General features: G+C 41.0%; 1 protein-coding gene across 3 annotated transcripts in view; it reads left to right on the forward strand.

Moving 5' to 3' along the window:
• The window catches only part of ndfip2 (Nedd4 family interacting protein 2), a 93,981-nt gene that overhangs the window by 31,972 nt on the left and 36,885 nt on the right, over window positions 1-25,124 (forward strand). For 2 of the 3 annotated variants that reach the window (XM_063048506.1, XM_063048505.1), the window contains exons 3-5: window positions 10,308-10,441; window positions 14,701-14,751; window positions 19,858-19,945. In XM_063048506.1, coding sequence (XP_062904576.1) covers window positions 10,308-10,441; window positions 14,701-14,751; window positions 19,858-19,945 — 273 coding nt within the window. The remainder of the gene's footprint in view (window positions 1-10,307; window positions 10,442-14,700; window positions 14,752-19,857; window positions 19,946-25,124) is intronic. The other variant, XM_063048508.1, reaches the window with a different exon arrangement.

The raw sequence follows: 25,124 nt of genomic DNA on the forward strand, positions 1-25,124 counted from the left end.
TGTAAGGTCCAACAGTATGATAGAGGTTTCAATAGAACATACCAAAATGAAGACAGAAGATCATTCAAGACAAGTCAGGAAAAGATAATAGAGACGCACAAATCTGGAGAAGGGTACAAGACCATCTCAAAGGCACTGAATATACCTCGCAACACGCTGGAGGAACTCAGCAGGTCGGGCAGCATCTGTGGAAACGATGAGTCGACATTTCGGGCCGGAACCCTTCGTCAGGACTGTAGAGGGAAGGGGCAGTGGCCCTATAAAGAAGGTGGGGGAGGGTGGGAAGGAGAAGGCTGGTATGTCCAGTTGAAAAACCAGTAATTTGAAAGACAAAAGGGTGGGGGAGGGGAAGTAGGGAGGTGATAGGCAGGAAAACAATGGGTAGTGGAAGGAGGCGGAACCATGAGGGAGGTGATAAGCAGCTGGGGGAGGGGGCAGAGTGAAATAGGAAGGGAGGGGGAGGGAATTACCAGAAGTTGGAGAATTCTGTGTTCATACCAAGGGGCTGGAGACTACCTATATAGTATATGAGGTATTGCTCCTCCAACCTGAGTTTAACCTCATCATGGCAGTAGAGGAGGCCATGTATGGACATATCTGAATGGGAATGGGAAACAGAGTTGAAGTGGGTGGCTACCAGGAGATCCTGTCTGTTGTGGCGAACGGAGCAGAGGTGCTTGACGAAGCGGTCCCCCAATCTGCGTCGGTTTTTACCGATGTAGAGGAGGCTGCACCGGGAGCACCGGATGCAATAGATGACCCCAACAGACTCACAAGTGAAGTGTTGCCTCACCGGGAAGGACAGTTTGGGGCCCTGAATGGTGGCAAGCGAGGAGGTGTAGGGCCAGATGTAGCACTTACGCTTACAGGAATAAGTGCCGGGTGGGAGATCCGTGGGGAGGGACGTGTGGATAAGGGAGTCGCGGAGGGACCGATCCCTGCGGAAAGCGGAGAGGGAAAGATGTGCTTAGTGGTGTGATCCTGTTGAAGGTGGCAGAAGTTGCGGAGGATAATGTGCTGGATCTGGAGGCTGGTGAGGTGGTAGCTGAGGACAAGGGTAACCCTGTCCCTGTTGTGGTGGCGGGAGGATGGGGTGAGGGCCGAAGTGTGGGAAATGGAGGAGATCCGGGTGAGGGCATCATTGATGATGGTAGAAGGGAAACCACAATCCTTGAAGAAAGAGGACATTTGAGATGTCCTGGGATGGAAAGCCTCATCCTGGGAGCAGATGCAGCAGAGATGGAGGAACTGGGAATAGGGAATGGCATTTTTGCATGTGGCGGGGTGGGAAGAGGTACAGTCAAGGTAGTTATGAGAGTCAGTGGTCTTGTAGAAGATGTCAGTGGACAGTCTGTCTCCAGAGATGGAGACCAAGACATCGAGAAAGGGGAGAGAAGTGTCTGAGATAGACTAAGTGAACTTGAGGGCTGGGTGGAAGTTTGAAGTAAAGTCGATGAAATTGACGAGCTCAGCATGGGTGCAGGAAGCAGCACCAATGTAGTCGTCAATGTACCGAAGGAAAAGTTGGGGAGCAGTACCAGAATAGGTTTGGAGCACAGACTGTTCCACATAACCAACGAAGAGGCAGGCATAGCTGGGGCCCATGCGAGTTCCCATAGCTACACCCTTGGTCTGAAGAAAGTGGGAAGAGCCAAAAGAGAAGTTATTAAGTGTGAGAACCAGTTCCGCCAACTGGAGGAGGGTAGTGGTGGTGGGGAACTGGTGAGGTCTATTATCTAGGAAGTAGCGGAGGGCTTTGAGGCCTTCTTGATGGGGAATGGAGGTGTATAATGATTGGACATCCATAGTAAAAATCAAGCGGTTGGGACCGGGGAACTGGAAGTTATTGAAGAGGTGGAGGGCATGGGATGTATCCTGGATGTAGGTGGGGAGGGACTGAACTATAGGTGACAAAATGGAGTCTAGGTAGGCAGATACAAGTTCAGTGGGACAGGAGCAGGCAGAAACTATGGGTCTACCGGGACAGTCAGGCTTGTGTATCTTGGGGAGGAGGTAAAACCAAGCAGTGTGGGGTGTGGGAATAATGAGCTTAGCGGCTGAGGATGGAAGGACTCCAGAGTTGATAAGGGCGGTGATGGTGCGGGAGACAATGGTTTGATGTTTTCTGGTGGTGTCCTGTTCCAGGGGTAAGTAAGAGGAGGTGTCAGAGAGCTGTCGTTTGGCCTCAGTGAGGTAGAGGTCCGTCTACCAGACTACTACAGCACCACCTTTGTCAGCAGGTTTGATGGTGAGGTTGGGATTAGTGCAAGAGAGTGGAGGGCAGTGCGTTCAGAGAGAGTGAGGTTGGAACAGGAGAGAGAAGTGGTGAAGTTGAGACAGTTGCTGTCTCGGCGACAATTGGAGATGAAGAGATCGAGTGCAGGTAGAAGGCCCGGGCGGGGTGTCCAGGAGGAGGAGGAGGGTTGAAGACAGGAGAAGGGGTCATCAGTAGGGGGAGGGGAGTCCTTGCCAAAGAAGTAGGCTCGGAGACGTAGGCGACGGAAGAAGAGTTCAGCGTCATGGCGGGCACGGAACTCACTGAGGTGTGGACGGAGGGGAACAAAAGTGAGGCCCTTGCTAAGGACAGAACGTTCTGCCTCAGAGAGGGGAAGGTCAGAGGGGATGGTGAAGACACGGCAAGGGTTGGGGCTGGGGTCGGAAGAGGGTGAAGAATGGGAGGTCTCAGGAGGGCAGGGGGGGTTGGGATGTTCAGGGAGAACAGGGTTAGGGGAGGATGAGAGATCAGAGGAATGGAGGGGTGATGAGGGGTAGAGGGAAGGTTGGGAGCCGTGGGGAGGAAAGAAGGTAGTGGGGGAATCAGACGGGTGGTAGGACCCAGCGCCCAGTGGCAGTAAGACCGGTCCCGGTCTGGAGAGGGTCGGGATCTCAGTCCGAGCTGGATCCAGAGCTGGGGATAGTGGAGCCTGTAGCCTGCAGGGCCCCAGAACTGAGGTTGGAGTCGGAGGCGAGTGAGTCCATGGCCCGCCGGAGGCTGGTGCCCATGTCCAGCAGGCTGTGGTTCCAGTCGGGGTCAGAATCAGAGGCAGATGGGTCTCCGGCCTGCTGAAGGCCTGAGAAGTTGAGGTTCAAGGAGTCAGGGTCCTGGCTGGAGCCGGTCGTCGTCGTGGGCTCCAGGCGGGCGAGCTTGTGGTCCTTCTTGGACGCGAGGAAGGAGAAGAAACGGCAGTTGGAGGCATGAATCCGGCGGAGAATGAAGTGGAGAATATACCTCGGAGCTCAATGCAGTCCATCATGAAAAAGGTGGAAAAAATACGCTGCTTAGGTCAGGCTGCCTCTCTAAATATAGTCACTGGAGAAAAATGGTACTTGTAAGAGAGGCTATAATGATGGCGACAGTCATTCTGACTGAGCTGCAGAAGTCAATGACTGCAACTGGAGGTGAAGTTTGTGATTCCACAATCTCCAAGGCCTTGCACAAAAAGAGTATTTATGGATGACTGGCAAGGAAGAAACCTTGGATATTTTCTTTTAAAAGCGTATCCTTGCATGTAAAGACCTTGCAAAGCATTACTTAGAAGATCCAGTAAAGATGTGGAAGAAGGTCTTGTGTTCAGATAATGCTAAGGTGAAACCTTTTGGCCTCAACACTAAAAGTGGTACATGTGATATAAGTCTAACACTGTGCATCTGCCAGGTAACACCATCCGTACTGTAAAGTATGGTCAAGGTAGCATTATGCTATTGGGATGCTTTTTAGCAGCATGAACTGGAAATTTGGTCAGGACTGATGAAAAGATGAATGCTGCTAACTTCTGAGAGATCCTGGATAAAAACCTGTTGGCCTCTGCCAGAAAGCTTAAACTGGAGAGGGTTTGTCTTTCAGCAGGACAATGATCCAAAGCAAACTGCCAGGGCAACCATGGAATGGCATCAAATGAAGCAAATTGATGACCAAAAGTGACCCAGTCAGAATCCTGACCTTAACCAATCAAACATCTCTGTGAAAACCTCAAGTTCGCTATCCACTGCCACTCCCCTACAAAGCTGGCACAGCTCGAGCAATTTTGCAAGGAAGAATGGGCAAATTTTGCTTTATCACATTGTGCAAAGCTAATAGAGACTTATCCAAAAAGACTACTGGCTGTAGTAGCTGCAAGAGGTGGTTCAACTGTGGCAAGAGCTCAAGATTGCTGTCCACTGCTGCTTCCCAACTAATCTGGTACAGCTTGAGCAATTTTGCAAGGAGGAATGGGAAAATCTTGTTCCATCACATTGTGAAAAGCTAATAGAGATTTATCCAAAAAGACTCCTGGCTGTAGCAGCTGTGAGAGGTGGTTCAACTAACTACTGAGCAAAAGGGGATGAATACCTTTGAACTGCTGACATCTCAGTTTTTGAATTTTTAGTTTTTCATGCTTTACAATTTTCCCTGTTTTTTGGGGCTCAACTGTGGGAAAAAAAGGAGCATGCGATTCACAAATAAAAATTCTCAGTTGAATTGATCAAAATCCTTGATTGTAATACTTGGGGGCTGAATACTTTTACATGGCACTGTATGTTACTTAGAGTCATAGAGTGCTTGAGCACAGAAACAGGCCCTTCAACCCATCTAGTACCTGCTGAACTGTATTCTGCCAAATCTTATCAACCTGCACTTGGGTTATAGCCCTCTATCACACTCCCTATCATGTACATATCTAAACATAGGTGTTACAGTTGAACCTGCATTCATCACTTCCACTGGCAGCTTGTTCCACACTCTCACTTTAGCAGGAGAGGCCACAGTGAAGGTAGATGACTCTGACTGAAAAATTTGCTCCTCAGATTCCCCTTAAGTATTTCACCTTCCACCCTTAACCTGTGACTTCTGTCTCTCGTCTCGCCCAACATATGTGCAAAAATCTAGCTTGCATTTATCCTGTCTATACCCCTCAATTTTGTATACCTTTATCAAATCTCCCCTCCTTCTACACTCCAGATAATAAAGTCCTCGCCTATACCATCTTTCCCTATGACTTGGATCTTCAAGTCCCAGCAACTTACTTATAAATTTTTTCTGTACTCTTTCAATCATATTGGTATCTTTCCTGTAAGTAGGTGGCTAGAACTGCACACAATACCCTAAATTAGGTCTCAGCCATGTCTTATATAACTTCAACATAACATCAGAACTCCTGCACTCGATATTTTGATTTATGAAGGCCAATGTGCCGAAAGCTACAAACCAGTCTAGCTGTGACTCTACTTTCGAGGAATTATGGATCCCATGCCCTCCTGTACTCAGTGTTCTTTTGTACACTGTGTAAATACTACTCTGGTTTGTCCTCCCAAAGTACAAAACATAACACTTGTCTGCATTAAATTCCACCTACCATTTTCTAAGCCTATTTTCCAGCTGATCCAGATCCCTTGGTAGCCTCCTTTGTTGTCCACTACGCCCCCCAATCTTTGCGGCATCCTTTTATTTGGTAATCTACTTTACTACAATGTCATCCATATCATTAATATAGGTGAGAAACAACAACAGACCTCGCATCAATCCCTGTGGCACACCACTAATTATAAGCCTCCTGACAGAGAGGCAGTCGTCTACTATCACTCTGGCTTCTCCAGCTAAACCAATGTTGAATCCAGTTTCTTACTTCAGCCAATGGCAAGCAACTGGACCTTTTTGACCACCTCCCATGAGGGACTTGGTCAACGGCCTTGCTCAAGTGTGTGTAGACAGTGTCCACTGCCCTTTCTTCATTTTCCTTGAAAGTTATTTGCACATGCTTAAATATTTGTCCAGGTCTGAATACATTGTAAAACTGCTTTATTATTTTAAGATTTGCAGTTTCAATTGGACTGAAATATATTTATATAACAATGTGAGTTAAGATTGCCACGACAAATTTGTTTAATTTAATTTATAGGTTTAAATACAAGATCTTCTACCATCTCATTTACCAATCTTTAAGATATCTGCTTGTGTGGCTTTCAGATTTCCAGCAACTATAGTGTAATCTAGCATTATTTTTCTCTATCCCCAATCTCATTTATATTCTATTCAAATCTCCCTTAGATGACAGGCAATTAACAAATTATCCCTCATTTACATCTGGTAGTGCCATTATTTGCATTATGATGGCATGTCCCTTTTGGGTCATCTCTATCATAAGCAAGCCCTTCGTTCACCTCATCCTCTTCATCCTTGGCATTTTGAAACATGCTTGATTTTTTTCCTAGTTCTATTCAATACATAATGACCCAAAGCATGTTGCCTAAGCTGCTGAGTATGTCTGGGAGTTTTTGTTTTATTTCCAGTATTCAAAAGTGCTTTTTGATTAGTGATGTTTTGGTGAAATGTCCTGTCCTGGGATGTTTCACTGTATTAATCTCTAACTGTCTCTGTCTCTTTCCCACACATTCTCACTTTCCTGCTTATTTCTATTTCTTAATTATTTTTAATTTTTTTCATTTTTAAGTTCTTTTTCTGTCCTCTTTCATTTATCTTTCCTTGCAGTATGGGTGGCGGGCTGGAAATGTGTCTCTACCAAAGGAGGTGTAAGGCGCTCCTTCCCTTTGCTAGTCTGCAGGGCAGGGTCATATAAAGCCATGGGAGCAGGTGGTGGATATTCGTATGAGCAGGTGGTGGATATTCGTATGAGCAGCTGGTGCATATCACAAGTCATGGTTATGCGACCACAGACGCCAGGCAGCCAGTCTCTGAAGAGTTTAATAATGGCTGGGGTCACCTGTCTTGACCAGTAGAAGGCAATGGCAAGCCCTTCTGAAGAAAAATTTGCCAAGAGCAGTCATGTCATGAGACTCTGATTACCTACGAAGATGTTAGTGTACAAAGCAGTGGTAATCCCAACACTCCTGTATGCATCAGAAACCTGGACAACATACGGACGACAACAGAAGGCACTTGAAAAGTTCCATCAACGCTGTCTTCGAAACATCTTAAATATCAGCTGGAAAGATAGAAGAACCAACGTCAGTGTGCTAAATGAAGTAAAAACAACAAGCATTGAAGCCTATGTCATCAAGAACCAACTAAGATGGAGCGGTCATGTTGTTTGGATGAAAGACGAACATCTGCCGAGACAAATCTTCTACTCCCAGCTTAAAGAATGCAAACGTAAAAGAGGCGGACAACAGAAGTGATTCAAAGACGTCTTAAAAGCCAACATGAAGAAATGTAACATCGACATCGACAATTGGGAAACCAATGCCAAAGACAGGAAACTCTGACAAGCCATCATCAGAGAAGGAATAGCAACTTTTGAAAGCCAACAGATGTGCAGAATTAGAAGAAAAGAGAAGAAAATGGAAAGAGAGGCAGCAACAACCAAAGCCCAATCTGCCATCTGGAACTACCTGTCCTGAATACGGAAGAACTTTCAAAGTCAAGATTGGACTCATAAGCCACTTGAGAGCCCATAAGTAGATCAACAGAACGAAAACCATCATCCTCGGCCTCGAGGGATAGCCACGAAACGATTACCTATGTCATACCTAGTGGCACATAATGTTGATGTACTACAAGTACTCTATTTCTTGTTGTTCATCTCCCTTCCCTGCATTTACTGCCAACTTTTCTTCTGAGGCTTCATCTTCCTTCTTGATCCAGCTTTTATTTTTTGTGTTGTCTTTCTGATCCATATTTTTTGGACTCGTGTGTTTTTCTGTTGTATGTGATCTTGTTTTCTTAAAATCAGTTTTGTGCTTGATACCCAAAAATTACCGGTGGTTTAACCCATATTATTAAGCTTGATGACTGGCCCAATATGGCCATTTTTGTAATGCTGAGCCTGTGGTACACTGACCTTGATCATGCTGATAAATACTGGTAGTTTTGAACAAAACTATTGACACTTACCTGTTTAATTGGAAGCAAGTATGGGAGAAGTCCTGAATGTACTGACAGATTAGAACAGCGGTCCCCAACCACCGGGCCGCAGAGCATGTGCTACCAGGCTGCAAGGAAACGATATGAGTCAGCTGCACCTTTCCTCATTCCCTGTCACGCACTGTTGAACTTGAACATAGAGTTGCCAACTGTCCTGTATTTGCCGGGACATCCGGTATATTGGGCTAAATTGGTTTGTCCCATACGGGACCGCCCTTGTCCCGTATTTCCCCCGCTAAGGTAGAGCGTTCCTATGAAACCTTTCGTACCGAAATGGCGTGAAGCAAGGAAGCAATTACCATTAATTTATATGAAATTTTTGAGCGTTCCCAGACCCAAAAAATAACCTACCAAATCATACCAAATAACACATAAAACCAAAAATAACACTAACATATAGTAAAAGCAGGAATGATATGATAAATACACAGCCTATATAACTACTACTACGTCGACTCAGGCCTAGGGGGCCGGCGTCGGGCACAATGACGGACTCTTCACTTCTCCCTCTCCCTCATCGGTGCGTTCAGTTCATCTACATTAGCCGCGCCACTATCTTCTAGGAGCGTGTTGACCATAGTCTTGGGAGGGCGCCCAGGGTTAATCCTCCCATGCTTGGGCTCCCATATGATGACTGGGCTGGCAGGTAGCTCGGGGTGGCTTAGACAGTGCCCCGCTAGTTGCAATCTTCTCGCATATGCTGTTGCCAACCCATATCAAGAGCCATCCGAAGCATTCGTGTATAGCAACCATCTAGAGACTTTCGCATCGTCTTGGTGAGTGTCCACGTCTCGCATCCATACGTGAGAATGGACTCTATGACTGCTATGAAAATCCTCTTTTTAAGCCCTCTGGTCAGATTTGACTTCCAGATTTCCTTCATGTCGTTCATAGCCGTCCACGCCAGCGCCTTCCGTATCTTTATGTCCTTCTCCGAACTTATCACTCTTGACCCGAGGTACTTGTAGTCAAAGACTTTCTTAATGGTACCATTTTCTACAGTCTTGAGAGTACCTTCGTCGCAGTTAAACGCCATGTACTCTGTCTTTTTAGCGTTTAGGTGGTCCAACTTTATTGCATTCTATTTCCATTTTGTCAGTAGCCTATAGAAATAATGTATGTACAGTATAGTCGGGAAGATGAAGGACAAACCGATTTGTGGGAAAAAATCGGCACATGTGCGCATGCACACGTCACGCATGCACACACAGGTGCCCACGCAAGGCTTCATGGTCATGGTAGTCTTTTTTGGGGTGAAATGTCCTGGGATTTGGCTGCTACATTTGTCCCTTATTTGGGAATGAGAAAGTTGACAACCCTAACTGTAAAAGACATGTTGAGGTGAGTTTAACCCTACTTGAACACCACCGCCCCCAGATCAGCCAGTCTGCAAGAATATTGTCAATATTAAACCGGTCCGCGGTGCAAAAAAGGTTGGGGACCCCTGGATTAGAACACTGAATCTGCCTATTCTCCCTATAGGATTATGTATGGAGCTCTACCTTGCTGTGATTCACCATCCTGTAGAATAAACTTAGGCATTCTCTGCTAATTAATGCTGAATCAATAACCCAAGCTAATTTCGATGAAGTTTATTGAGTTCTGATTTTTCTTTAAAACAAAAATGTAGGTTTTTTAAAAAACTTTTTTGTCGTATAGTTATGTTTTTAAAATATGTTTATTGTGCTTAATTTTTTTTCTGAAGTCAGAGATACTAAGTTCCTTCACAACTTTGACAGCTAGCAATACAGTTTAAGCTTTCTGGCAGACTCTCAAAGTTTTGGAGAATGTTCTTTGAAGGTTCAGTGTCACTTGGGCCATAATGCTGAAGTTTCTGGGCACTAAATTAAGGTCAATCTTCAAGGTCCAGTCCAGATAATAACAGCTATAGTATGACCTTTGGTATCAATTCCAGACAGCAGGTCTGTAGTGGGATGAAGTGTGAAAGTGAAAAATAGTCTTCTGAATTGCATTTTTTTTTTGATGAATGGTCTTCAACCTGTAACATTAACCATGTTTCTCTTTGCAAGGATGCTGCCTGATCTGCTGTATATCCAGCTTTTCTTGATTTTATTTATGAAACTAAAAGCACAAAATTATGTTAGCTGCTTGCACTTCATAAATCTAGATGAAGCTAGTTGGGTGACATGTGAAAAGAATGAATTTTTTATTAATAAAGAACACAGTTTATTGTTGTAAACTTCGTTATTGAAATTTTTGGTGGAAGGTGGAGAAGCATAAAGAAAAAATACTTGGAATTTTGAGAATAATTATAAACAATTAAAAATATGCTTAAAATTCTCTATTCTTGTGGTATTAAGTTAGACTATAAGGAAATCATATTTCATTTCATTGACATAGTTTATTACATAAATATAACAGTAATTTGTTCCCCCACCAACATTCTGAAGCTATAACAAAATTATGTCCCTGTCTATCTGATCAACAGAAGCAGACTTACAGAATGACCTGATGCCGGTGCCACCTCCTTATAGCGTTGCTACCTCCCTACCGACTTACGATGAAGCAGAAAAAGCCAAAGCAGCTGCAATGGCAGCTGCAGCAGGAGAAGCTGCACAAAGAGTGAGAAATATTTCATTTTTAAGTGTAACGTATGGAAACGATAGGTTTGAGGTTTGCTAACTGATTCGCTCCAACAAATAAGATAGATTTATAGAATGGTTTGGTATATAAGTTTTGAGTGAGAACACGGGATTACTAAATAACAATGAGAAACAAATTACATTGCCTTGAATAAGTACTCAGTCCCCAACCCTCTGTTCACATAAATAAGAATTACAACCAGGGATTTTGATCAATACAATTGAGAACTTCTACAGGTTTCCCCCGCCATCCGAAGGTAGAACGTTCCTATGAAGCGGTTCGTAAGCCGGAATATCGTAAAGCGAAGAAGCAATTACCATTTACTTATATGGGAAAATTTTGTGAGCATTCGCAGACCCAAAAATAACCTACCAAATCATGCCACATAACACACAAAACCTAAAATAACAGTAACATATAGTAAAAGCAGGAATGATATGATAAATACACAGCCTATATAAAGTAGAAATACTTTTCCACAATCATTGCCTGCACTGTTGTCCGTAGTGAAAATCTCACGCAAGTGCCATTGGCAGAAACACTCTCTCCAGTAACCTTTAAGCTATGAAGCTGCCAAATCATACCAAATAACACATAAAAATACATAGCCGATATAAAGTAGAAATAATGTATGTACAGTGTAGTATCACTTACGGGAATCGGGAAGATGGCGCCGAGCACACTGTGTTAGACTGAGTTGTCGGAGTTTGGGTGGTGCAGTGGTCCCCACCCTCCGGGCCGCCGACCGATACATTCCCGTGAAGCATGCAGGGGTACAGCGGTAGCCGGGAGGCTCACAGCACATCTTTAAGAAAAAAGCCGAAATAAACAAGCTAATTAATTAGGTGCCACCCGGCACGTAATTGTCGACCCAGATCAGAGGCGATTGCCGATTGCATCGCCTCTGATCTGGGCCGACAATTATGTGCTGGGTGCTGGACAGTACCTAATTAATTAGCATGTTTATTTCGACTTTTTTCTTAAAGATGTGCTGTGTGCCTCCCGGCTACTGCTGCATTCTCCGCGAATTGGTATCTGTCCGCGGCCTGGGGGTTGGGATGGTGGGACACTGGGGTGTCATCTCATCATAGTCGTCTGTTTCCATTCGGGCAGGCAGGTCATCTTCTCCTATGACTGCCCACCTCGATGTCGAAGGTCGAGGTTCGTCGTTTGCTGTGGCTGCTGTGGAAGGCTTGCTTGACTGCTGAGCTTCACGCATTTTTCTATCATACAGTTCTTTGTAAGCACTCAAACCATCCTGCAAATATCCCCTAAACCTACGTACCCTTTCAAAGTTAAAGTCGTACTTTATCATTGCAGCGAAAATCTCACGCAGTTGCTTCACATTCAGTTCGCTACTGCATTCGGTTTTGATTGTTATCCTTTCCTCTTCCAATTGCATCAGCTCTTCATCTATCAGTTCTTGGTCATGGGATGCCTAAACCTCTTCAACATCATCTTCGTCAGCTTCCACAAGCCAAACTCACTTTGTCCATACTTCGTTCACCACGATGGAAACACTTAATTATGTCTAGTTTTATTGTGTGCTGCTTTTTTCGTAACAGTGAAAACACCTTCTGTTAGCGAAAACGGAACTAATGTAGGTCTTTCGTAACAGTGAAGTTTCGTAAAGCAAACATTTGAAAAGCAGGGGACAGCTGTATTTGTGAATCACACGTTCCTTTTTTTACAGTAGAGCCCAGAGAGCAGGGAAAATTGTAAAGCATGAAATTCAAAAACTGAAATGTCAGCATTTCAAAAATATTCATCTCCCTTTGCTCAATTCTTAGTTGACCACCTCTTGCAGCTATTACAGCCAGTAGTCATTTTGGGCAAGTCTGTATTAGCTTTGCACAATGTGATAGAGCAAGATTTGCCCATTTCTCCTTGCAGAATAGGATTCTGACTGGGCTGCTTAAGGATGTCAACTTTCTTCATTTGAAGTCATTCTATGGTTGATCTGGTAGTGTGCTTTGTATTGTTGTCCTGCTGAAAGACGAACTTCCTCCCCAATTTGAACTTTCTGGCAGAGGCTAACAGGGTTTTATTCAGAATCTCTCTGTATTTCACAGCATTCATCTTCCCATCAACAGAACCAGATTTCTAGTCCCTGCTGCTGAAAAGCATTCCCATTGCATGATGGTGCCTCTACCATGCTTAACAGAAGGCATGGTGTTATCTTGCTGATGTGCAGTATTAGAGTTATGTTATATGTACAGCTATAAAATACATATCCTTGGACATAAAGACTTGGCAAAGTGTCATTTAGAAGATACTGTAAAGATGTGGAAGAAAGTCTTGTCGTTGGATGAGACTGAAGTGGAACTTTTTTGCCTCAACACTAAGTAGTATCTGTAGCATAAATCTAATATTGCACATCAGCCAGGTAACACCATCCCTACAGTACGGTATAGTGGAGGTATTGTAATGCTATGGCTATCCTTTTCAGCAGGAGGCACTGGAAATCCGGTCAGGGTTGATGGGAAGATGAAATCTGCTAAACACAGAAAGATTGTGGATAAAAACCTGTGTGCCTCTGCTCAAAAGCTTAAACTGGGAAAGAAATTTGTCTTTCAGCCGGACAGTGATCACACTGCAAGAGCAACCGTGGAGTGGCTTCAAATGAATAAAATTGATGTTCTTGAGTGGCCTTAACTCACCTGACCTTAACTCAATCAAATATCTTTGGCAAGAACTCAAGATTACTGTCTGCCTTCGTTCCCTAAACAATCTGACATGGCTTGAGCAATTTTGCAAGGAAGAATGGGCAAATCTTGCTCCATCACATTGTGCAAAAGCGAAAGAGATTTATCCAAAAAGACTATTAGTTGTAATCGCTGTGAGACGTGGTTTAACTAATTACTGGGCAAGAGGGGATGAATACCTTTGAAGTAATGACATTTCAGTTTTTCATGCTTTACAATTTTCCCTGTTGAGCTCTACTGTGTGAAAAAGTATTAGATTAGATTATGAGGACACTCAGTCCTCGTTTATTGTCATTTAGAAATGCATGCATTAAGAAATGTTACAATGTTCCTCCAGTACGATATCACAGAAACACAAGACAGACCAAGACTAGAACTGACAAAAACCACATAATTATAACAAATATTTACAGCAGTGCAAAGCAATACCATAATTTGATAAAGAGCAGACCATGAGCACGGTAAAAAAGAAGTCTCAAAGTCCCGATAGCCCCATGATCTCATGCAGATGGTAGAAGGGAGAAACTCTCCCTACCATGAAGCACCAGTGCTGCAAACTTGCCGATGCAGCATCCTGGAAGTACCCGACCACAGCCGACTCTGAGTCCGTCTGAAAACTTCGAGCCTCCGACTAGCCCTCTGACACCAAGCACCATCTCTGCCGAGCGCTTTGATCCCGCCCCGGCTGCCAAGCAACAGGCAAAGCCGAGAACTCGGCTCCTTCCCCTCCAGAGATTCTGGATCGCACAGTAGCAGCAGCAGCGAAACAGGCATTTCAGAAGTTTCATCAGATGTTCCTCCGTGCTTTTCATGTCTGCCTCCATCAAATCAGGATTGTGCATGGCATCCTACTTGACAAATAACAGATATTCACAGGAGCATGTGATTCACAAGTAAAAATTCTCATTTAAATTGATCAAAATCTCTGGTTGTAATACTCATTTATGTGAACACAGGGTTGTAGGCTGAGTACATTTTCAAAGCACTGTATATATGGATAACACAAATTTAGGATTTATAAAAATATAGTGAATTTTGATGTTTTACTTAGAAAGATATAATTTATTCAAAGATGTAATTTACTACTTGTGACATGTGCTGAAATCGGGTGTGCAGCACAACACAGTGACCTAGGCTGAAATTCTTAATCATGTTGGTCAACAATGCATGATTTGAACCATTTCTAACGCTGTATTACTGACCATAAAGCTGCATTACCGACTAATTCAATGTTTGTTGTCGAAGAAATTGTGAATATTTTATTAAAAAATACACTCTTCAGAAAAATAATCAGTAAATACTTATAATTCATGAATTTAACTTGAGATTTAGTTTCTTTTAAACTATTTAAGCAAATTGTATAAATTTGGTAATTTTACAATTGTACTACCTGTGAACATTGTGTTTGAAACATCACCTTCTTTGAGATTTGAATACTTGAATGTCAAATGGTGAAATGATTTAGCCTCAACTTATTTGTACTGTCCTTTATTGTCTTGTATTTTCCTGCTTAACACCTGCTACAATGGACAGTTTAGGGAACCTAGGAATCTGTTTGATGAAATTCTACAAGGTACATCTCAGGTACAGTTCCTTCATGTGTAAATGACTATGGAATTCTTGCATTTTTTATTTTCAAAAATGTTGTCCGTACACTTTACAACTGGATGCTACAGTTTTATCTTGTGTTTGCATGTTATACTATCATTCCATTCACAAAGCTGTTTTGTTGCTGGTTAGCCTTATCATGAGCTCAACTAGTTGCAAGTCAATAGTTCTCCCTGTTAGTAATGTCTTTTGAGTATTAGTCATTCTTTTAAGTGGGGGAAAAAAAAAATCTTAATTTATTTTTTCTGTTTTGATGACTGTCCAGTATTAATACTTTTTAGGTTAAAACTTCAGTATTTTCAATGGGCAGCATTCTCTTCCTTCCTTTAAAGAGCTTTTGGTAGTTAGCTGAAATAAGTTTCAGTTATTGTTTCATTTTGAGAATCTGTAATAAGGTCTGAATTTCACATTAAACTATGAATGCAACTAATGAACAATGAGGTTTAAATCGCTAGACATATATTGAAGAAATGTCATTTCCTCTTGTAGGGTTTAGCATTGGTTATGGTGGTTAATAGTTCCCCATGCTTACTGGTGATACATTGCACGTATTTTTAATAGTTAGTTTCTTCAAACATATGTTGAGTAAAAGAAAGATTCAAATGGAATATATAGCCTACTGAAACATGAATAAGACCATGCTTGTCTGGAGTATTTCCAAGTGAAATGGAATATATGTAGTGAAATATGAATCAGGCCATGATCAGATGGAGAACTTCCAGTTCAAGTGGGATATATGGAATACTGAAATGAGAATCAGGCCATGTTCAGGTAAGGCATTTCTAGTTCGCTACCAAAAAAGGAAAATGCCTTTTTTGTATTATTCAGCACAATATTATTTTGACTATGACTTTGTATATGGTATAATCTAATGGAATGTGGAGAGGGTATTTGAGAATGTGGAACATTAAATGGTAGGACCAATGGTTCCCTTAATCCAAGAGATTTAACGATTGCAAAAGAAACAGTGAATTGGAGTCTTGTTAGTTGAGGGTTCAGAAGGAAGCAGAGAGTAGGTGACTGGGAGAGGGTAATTAGTAAAGATTTAAGTGGATAAAATAAACAACATGAATGCAAGGAAATAAGATTCAGTTGGTTAGTTCTTTTTCTGGATTATTCTTATTGATTGGCATTATTATGACCGACTAAAACTGAGGCTGGAACTGAGAAATATAAAAGTCTTTATTTACATAGTAAATATAGCAAATCTTCAAGAGAGTGAGCGAATCCAGGAGCACCCAAGAGAATCTTACTCTCCTGACATGTTTTATACTTCAACACAAAGATAACAATAAACAATTTCAATTGCTATAATTACCTTCTAAACATTTTGAATTTAGTTATGTAAGTTTACAGAATTATATGTTTAACAGGCATAAACTAAAAATTATCACTAAGGAAGGTACTTGACTGGTTAGGTTCCAACCATAGCTATCTATAGTGATAGAATGGATGATTAATGTGAATGTCTAACTTGCACTTCATGAGATGCACATTGTGAGTCTCAAATGGTGGAAGGCTATTTGATGATCTTTGTTCCTAGAACCTTTTTGTACATCAGATAGTCCAACAAATCAGCATGATTTTTTGGCCATTATTATTTTAAAAAGCCTGCAATGTTGGCTAGTTATTCTAGCTTAACTGATATGACAGTGAATATTTAAACATGTTTCTTTTAATTTGAAAAGATCAAATTACTTGTGAGCAGTAATGGTAAACTTGTCTTTCAGTTGTTCTCATGATTGGATAGTGTCCAGCATTGCAAAGTTGAAGGATTTGTTACGTCACCAAGATTCTCACAATGGTTGGGCAATTTTTATCTAATTGAATCAGCCAGATCTAAAGAATTATAGGAATAATCACACCTTTTGGATTTTCTGAAAACTGAGCTGAAAGAACAGCCAGAAAAATTATGTATTGCCCTGATGAATGGTCTTGACCTGAAATGTCAACTTTTTATTTCTCTCCATATATTCTGCCTGACCTGTTGAGTTCCTCCTGTACTTTGTGGGTGTTCTTCAATATTTCCAGCATCTATAGAATCTCATTGGGTGACATTTTGTAACTTGGTTTTATTGTTTTCCATTTTGGAGACCCCTCTGCTATATTCCATGTCTTAGAATGTAGACAGCTAAGGTACTTTTATGCCATATCAAATTTATCTAGTTTTAATTCTATTCCCTTCAGTTCTGTATTTGAGTATTCCTGATTAGTTTATTGGTATGTCAATTTCCTTATGATTTGAGAAAGCAGAAAAGAATTTGGGGGGGGGGGGGAACTGTCCAGGTATATGAGCTGCAGAAGCCTTTATGTGGAACTGAATTCTAGGTTGCACTGTCTGACAATTTCCTAATGGAAATCTCTTCTGGATCTCTACTGCATCCAGGGAGCTCATTGGTAATGCATGGTCTCCTCGGTTGCTTTTGACTTCTAGATGGCAGGACAACTTCAGTGCCTGATTCTTCAATTTAAAAAAAAACTCATATACTACAGAATAATGTGCAAGTTGGATAACTTGAAATGGAAGTTTTTGTAAAATTTAATAGTTGTTCTTGATAACAGAATTGCACCAGAGATATAAGGACACAACTATCATCCACTAAATGGAGTGTTGCACATGAAAGACAGCATGGCATCTCATGTTAATTTTGAAGTATAACAAAGTATCTATAGTCTGTAAATAAAGTACTCCCAAGCTTCACACTAACTGATCATTTTTACATTAAATGCCCTCGTTTTAATTGTTTCAATGGCAAGGACTTACTCTTTCATCGGAAATCAGTCCCACTATAATAAAACATATGTTTAATCAGAATTTTAGTGGGGAAAAAACATTATGAGAATTGTGAAGGAAAAGTGAAGGCCATAATTTGCAAAGAACATAACTTTGCAAAAAGCACTTTGCAGCCATATGAAACATTCTAGGAAAATGATTGCCTGAAACTGAAGTGCCTAGAAATACTGATGAACTCTAATTGTGCACTGGGCAAGCTTGGGAAAATGGTGGTCACAAGTGTAGGTAAGCCAGTGCAAGGCTTGATGAGCAAGGGACATTGTAGGGGTGGTTGTATTTGGAAAACAGCAGATAATATTTGAGGAATGAGGGGAGCTGGTGCATGTGGTGCAAGGAAAGCAGGAGACTATCAGTTGGGAACAGCAAAGTAATACATCAAGGTTGATGTTGGGCTGGATGGGAGGGAATACAGATCTGGAGGTCGGTGGTCAGGTTGGTAAGGTATGTGGAGGGGCGGTCTAGTGATGGAACATCTTACTTGTCTGGTAGACATACATTTTGGTGTTACTCTGGTAAGATCATGTGACATTGACAGTGCCCGACAACAGGTGCTCCTTCCGAATACATGGTTCAGATGTTGACAATGAAATGACATCATCCCATTTTGCCAGGTGACTGACATCAGGAACTGCCTTGTTGAATGTCTGATATTATGTTACTTCCTTTTGGCTCTAGAAACTAGAAACACTTCTTCAGCATTATGTTATTGAATTTCTCAACAAAGATGCTTCTGGACTGGCTAATACAAGGAATATAGTATTTATTGAGAAAGCACAATAATGTGAAGCCGAGGCCATAGTGGTTACCTATAACATTGGGTTTGATTTACAGTATATTGGCTTTAATGTTCTGTAGAATAAATGATCAGACCCAATTCTATGAATACCTTGGTAGGGTGTAACCAATCTTTAGTCCTTAGGGATGTACTGTATATTACTGGCAGTTTGGATGAGTTAAACATTGCAGGATGTACTTTATGCTGAAAATCTGTATTCAGCAGTAGATAAATTATAACCTTTTGCTCAATCTTTTACAGTGTTATTTCTAGCATATTTTCAATATGTGTAGATTTAAGCTGACTCATTCTTTTAGATTAGTTTTTCTTTTTGCCTTGTTCTGTGTGCCCTTTTTCAAACTTGCCCAGGCATGGTTTACAAGATTCTTTTTGTTAAAACTCATTTTGCAGATTTAATGGGATATTTTAGATTGACCTAAAATGATTAAAGTCAGAATTTGAACAATGTTGTTTAGAAGAGAGTTCGACTCATTATGGTATGGAAGGAGACTATATTGCCCTTGTCTGTGTTGGCAGGATGGAGAGCAATCTGTTTTTTCTGTACCTCTGGGGAAAAACAAGTTTACACATGTAATAACAAGACATTGTTGGAAAACAAACAACTTGGGCAGCATCTGTGGAAAGTCAAATGATTAATGTTTCAGTTCAAAGATCCTTCGTCAGAACTGGGAAAACAAAAATGGATTAGTCTAGGTAGTAGAGAAAATGGGAGATTGTAAAGTCTGTGACAGATGAAATTAAAAGGCACTTAAACATTTGTCTATGTGATGTGTTGCAACATCTAAATAATAGAACAGATAATGTATTACATCCTTTATACTTTAATAGAATTGAATAAATTTGAATAACATATTTTGGTTATTATTTGCAATTTTACTTTCATTGATAGGGCTAAAACACTCACAGTTTGTGCCGAGTCTGGGAGTATGGCTAATCCGGCTGTCAACCATTTCTTTTCCCATTTTTAACTGGGGCTCCTTTGTCTCTTCCTGTGTTACATCACAAAGTGCATTAACTATATAGAATACCACTGCTGAGAATTGTTAGAGTAGTTTTCTAATGTTCATGCTTGGAGGACTGTGTAAGATGAGGGTGAATATTTTAAAAGGGTTAGTGATGAACAATCAAAGATCACTGCTGAGAACAAAGTATGTCCATTTATGATTTAGTCCTTTCATTTCCTCTGATCACAGTTTCTGACATGTAACATCAACATTTTGGAATAATTGTATAATTTCATGAGAATCAAGAGGAATAAGAAATAAGTCACATTATTTTCAATAGTGTTTAAATCTTTCCCAAGTAATGTACAGACGAATTATCTAATTTACAGATAAGGCTCTTTCAGTATGATATTCTGTTTTTATTTGAAGTGTGGTGTAGTAACCTGGTTTACTGTGAAAAAATTGTTAATATATATGTAACTAAGTGTTTAATTATGAATTCAAATTAATATGCTTGCTCATTCAGCATTGTAACCTTACAAATATAGGAAGAAGATTTTCCACCGAGAGATGACTTCAATGATGCAGACCAGTTGCGAGTTGGCAATGATGGCATTTTCATGTTAGCATTTTTCAGTAAGTCTATTTTTAATTGATTCACTTTTTTGTTTTATCATTTTAAGATGAATTATAAGCTTTCTTGAATGCTTGAGATTTGTAATTGAGATATTCCTGATTCTACAGTCCAGTTTACTGATGCTTTGCATTTTTGTTTACAGTACGCAGAAGATAGATAGACATGCAGTGTAGGATCTCCAGTGTCTGCTAGTGGACTAGATCTACATTATTTTTAATAATTTTACATTTTGTATATTTCTTTTGATGTAATCTTAATGTGTATATGATGTGCAATGCTCTGGCTACAAGTGAGACTGCTAATCCAATGCCTCCGGGTATTAGTGGTGCTGTACGAGCAGATAGTTGAGACTTTGGTTGATACAAAACAATGGTTAGAAAACTTTATGGACCATCATATGTATTTTTGATCACCACACTACAGAAAGGATGTGATGGCAATAGGAGTGCATGCAGAGGAAATTTACAGGGACCTTGCCTTCACTCGGGGTTGTAGTTATAAGAAGATATTGCATAAGGTTGGTTTATTCTCATTGGAACTTAGAAGCTGAGGAGTGACCTTAGAGAGGTTTATAAAATGATGAGGGATACAAGTGAATCAAGTCTTCCAGAAGGTCTACCAAGAAGTCAAAGTATTGTAAGTGTCTGCCAACCTATGCTGGCTCCTGATCTAGCAGTACCTCAAATTACACATCCTCAACTTTTTCTAATGGCTTCTTCTTACCCATACAGTGCTCTCCATTTTATTCCTATCACGCCGGCCTTTATTCATTTCATTCAGCCTTTAAAACCTCAATACCCTGCACTGTCTGTCTAGGTACCATATCTGATGTGGACATTGGTGACCATGGTTTTCCATATAGATCAGTGGTCTCCAACCACCGGGCTGCAAAGCATGTGAGAGGAAACAATATGATTTGGTGATATGAGTCAGCTGCACCTTTCCTCATTCCCTGTCACGCACTGTTGAACTTGAACTTGAACTTGAACTTGACTGTTGAACTGTCCTGTATTAGCCGGGACATCCCGTATATTGCGCTAAATTGGTTTGTTCCATACGGGACCGCCCTTGTCCTGTATTTCCCCCGCTAAGGTAGAGCATTCTTATGAAACCGTTCGTAAGCCGAAATGGCGTAAAGTGAAGAAGCAATTACCATTAGTTTATTTGAGCGTTCCCAGACCCAAAAAAATAACCTACCAAATCATACCAAATAACACATAAAACCGAAAATAACAGTAACATATAGTAAAAGCAGGAATGATATGATAAATACACAGCCTATATAAAGTAGAAATAATGTATGTACAGTGTAGTTTCACTTAACAGAATCGGAAAGATTAAGACAAAACCGACTTGTAGAATAAAAAAATCAGCACGTACACACATGCGCACACAGGTGCCCGCACAAGGCTTCATGGTAGTCTTTCTTGGGGTAAACACAAGTGTCCCCTATTTGACTGCTACTTTTGTCCCTTATTTGGGAGTGAGAATGTTGGCAACCCTATTTGAACACCCCCCCCCCCCCCCCGCAGTTGGCCGGTCCGCAAGAATATTGTCAATATTAAACCGGTCCGCGGTGCAAAAAAGGTTGGGGACCTATAGACCTTAGATCTATCCCTCGTTCTTTGGATGACTTCCATTTCCTCGATGTGTAGCCACCTGGCTAGGCTTCTGATGTACAAACATTTGTACATACGCCAAGGTCTTCCTCTAGGTTTGCTCCCCTTGATCTTTCCAGAGAGTATGAGGTTTTTCTAGTTCATCTTTCCGCATGATGTGTCCTAGGAATCTGAGTTGTCTTTCTCTTATTGTTGGTATGAGTGATCTGACTGCTTGGGCTCTTCTGAGAACTTCTTCATTTGATGTTTGTGTGGTCCATGATATTTTTAACATTCTCCTGTAGAACCATAATTCAGCTGCTTCTGGTCTCTTTTCCATTGCTGGGGAAATGGTACAGCATTCACTTCCATAAGTCAGGATAGAATAAATGTAACACTGCAGTATTCCAGTTTTAGTTTACGTGGTCATCCTTCTGTCTGTTAATATGGTCTTCATTTTTTGGAAAGCTTCTTTCGTTTTTAATTGTTCCACCAACCTAAGGGGTTAAAATTTTCTAAAAATTCACTGATTCTAATTTTCTTTTCTCCTCCAAGATGCTGCTTAAATCCCACTCTTTGACCAACCCTTTGGATGTGTATGCTATCCCTTTCCCTGGCTTAGTATCAAACTTTGTCAAATTGTCAAAGTTTTATTAACCTGTAGTCATACAAGATGAGGAGGACACATTTGGAAAATAGTGTTCTGTTTTGGTTACTCTACTACAGGAAAGACGCTATTAAGCTTGAAAGAGTGCAGAAAACATTAAGAGGATGTTGCCTGAACTCGATGGACCGAGTTATGGAAAGCGATTGATCAGATTCAATTTTTTTCCTTGGAGTATAGGAGATTAAGGAGTGATTTTTTTTTGGCGTTGTACAAGTTCATGACGGGTATGGATACTGTGAATGTGCAGTCTTTTTCCTAGGGTTGGGAAATCAAGAACTGGAGGCCACAGTTTAAGGTGAGAGGGAAAGGATTTAATATGAACTTGAGATAACTTATTCACCCAGAGGGTGGTCAGTTTATGAAATGAGCTGTCAGAGGAAGTGGATGAGGCAGGTAAAACAACACTGCAGACTTAGACAGGTCCATGAATAGTGAAGGTTTGGGCCAAAGCAGGCAAATGGGACCAGTTCAGATGGGAACTTTGGGCTCTATGGACTAGTTGGGTTGGAGGGCCTGTTTCTGTCGTGTCAAATAGGACTTGCTTGGGCAAGGGAGTCTAGAATGAGACGTCTTGGTTTAAGGTGAGAGGAGAGAAATTTAAAGGAGATCTGAGGAGCATGTTTATTTTTTTTGGATCCTGAGCCACAATCCAGTCACTGCTTGCAGCCACAAACCTGTTCACAACCCTGACTGTGACTCTGGCCACACACCAGCTCACAGTTCCATTAGCACCGAGTGGATGGACTTTGCATGGATAGTGAGGGCAGACATACATGCCAATGAGTGAGTCAGATGCCATTAAGGTTTCCAAATAATTGCATACCAGCTTGTTAAAATTTTACTATGAATTGTAGTACTAATATAGACTTGTTTTGGTTTCTTAATAAACTCGGATCATCTAAATTGATTTTTTCCCATTATTAAAATTAATCGTAAGTATATTGCAAAAATAATCCTTGTAATTTTGGGCAAGCAGGTGCACACATTGAACTCCCATCCCACAACTTAAAATCATAGAGTCACTACTAAGGTCATAGAACACTACAGTACAGAAACTGGCCCTTTGGCCTATTTAGTCTGTGCTGACCTATTAATCTGCCTAGTCCCATTGACCTGCACCTGGACCAGCCCTCCATATGACTCCCATCCACGTACCTATCTAAATTTCTCTTAAATGTTGAAATCGACCTTGCGTCCACCATTTCTGCTGGCAGCTCCTTTCGCGCTCTCACCACCCTCTGAGTGAAGAAGTTTCCTCCCCAGATTCCACTTAAGTATTTCATTTTTCGCCCTTAGCTCATGATTTCCAGTTTTATTCTTACCCAATGTCAGTGGAAAAAGCCTGTTTGCATTTACCCTATTTGAATCCCTACCCCCCCCCACAAAATTTTATATGCCTTTATTAAATTTCTCTCCCCCCCCCCCTCTTCTACACTTTAGGGAATAAAGTTCTAACCTAATGAACTGTTCCCTCTAACTCAGGTTCTCAGGTTCTGGCAGCATCCTTGTAAATTTTCTCTTCACTCCTTCAAACTTATTAATATCTTTCCTGTAGGTAGGTGACCAAAATTGCATGCAATACTCCAAATTAGGCCTCACCAACGTCCTATACAACTTCAACGTAACATGCAAACTCCTATACTCAGTACTTGGATTTATGCAGGACAATGTGCCAAAAGCTTTCTTTATGGCCCTATCTGCCTATGAGGCCACTTTGAAGGCCCTTCAATGTGTTTTCAGAAGTCACTATCTTGTTTTAACTTTGCCAAGAGAAATTAGGTTCAGTTTACAATGTAATCTTTTTTATTTGTTGTGCTCCGTTTCTTAATGCTCTCTCTAAGTGTAATTTTTCCTAGATACATCATTAATTAGTCCTTGAAACTTACAGCTGCTGGAACTTTCTTGGTTCCAAAACTGGTCAAGTAATTCAAATTACTTAAATTTTAAATGTTTTATTGAGAAATATCTTCATGCTTGGGAAAGAGGATCTGTAAGAACATGTTGACCATGTTGCCTAACGACCTGTTTTAAATTGATAGTCATAAAGCAACTGAGATTAAGCTACTTTTGCTAAATGATACATTATGTTCAGAGGTAGCTATTGGGTGTGTCATGCACCAATGTTGGTATGCACTAATGTTTTATTATTCAGGGTAGATACCTGTTAAATTTTGTGTTTTCTTCAATGATGAGCTATTAAGCTATGATATAATTTTTGGTAAACTAGTTCTGCCACCTTGTGGACATACAAATAATTGTAGTGTTGGTTGTGGTGTGCATTATGCTGAGCAATATTGAGATATATGACATTAATTAACAAAATACAAACTTCACTGTCCTTTATTGAGATCTCTTTGGTCAAGCTCAAAGTGAACAAGGTGACATCTGCTTGGTGTGTGTGTGTGTGTGTGTGTGTGTGTGTGTGTGTATGTATATGTGTGTGTGTATATATATATATATATCCTTCCTTCTATAAAATAAAGAACATGCAAAATTGCACGGTAATTGCTTGGCTTGCTGTGTTCCACCAGCACTTTTTGTGTGTGTTGCTTGAAGTTCCAGCATCTGCAGATTTCCTCGTGTCTGCACATTAATTTTCTCTGTTCTTGGGGAAAAGATTCTACTCTTAGCATTGCAAATTTTTGAATTTTGGACCATTAAGTTTACGGTGAATTTGAAGCCCTGCTTCTGTTGTCTATCCCTAATTATTCTTGAGTAGAAGCTGGGAGTTGCTGCCTTAACAGTCCTAACAAATGGAAGTTAACTGACTCTTTTGCTGTGAAGAGGTATGAGGAAGTTTGCTTCACCGACTATGAAGCAAAATCAATATATTACTAAGTTAGGGAGATTGATGTATGGAACTATGGGTGCCATGCTGGTGAACCAACAACATGAAGCTGCATCTACTCTGAC

Source organism: Mobula hypostoma, chromosome 5 (assembly GCF_963921235.1).
Source record: "Mobula hypostoma chromosome 5, sMobHyp1.1, whole genome shotgun sequence".
In the NCBI taxonomy this organism is placed as follows: Eukaryota; Metazoa; Chordata; class Chondrichthyes; order Myliobatiformes; family Myliobatidae; genus Mobula; species Mobula hypostoma.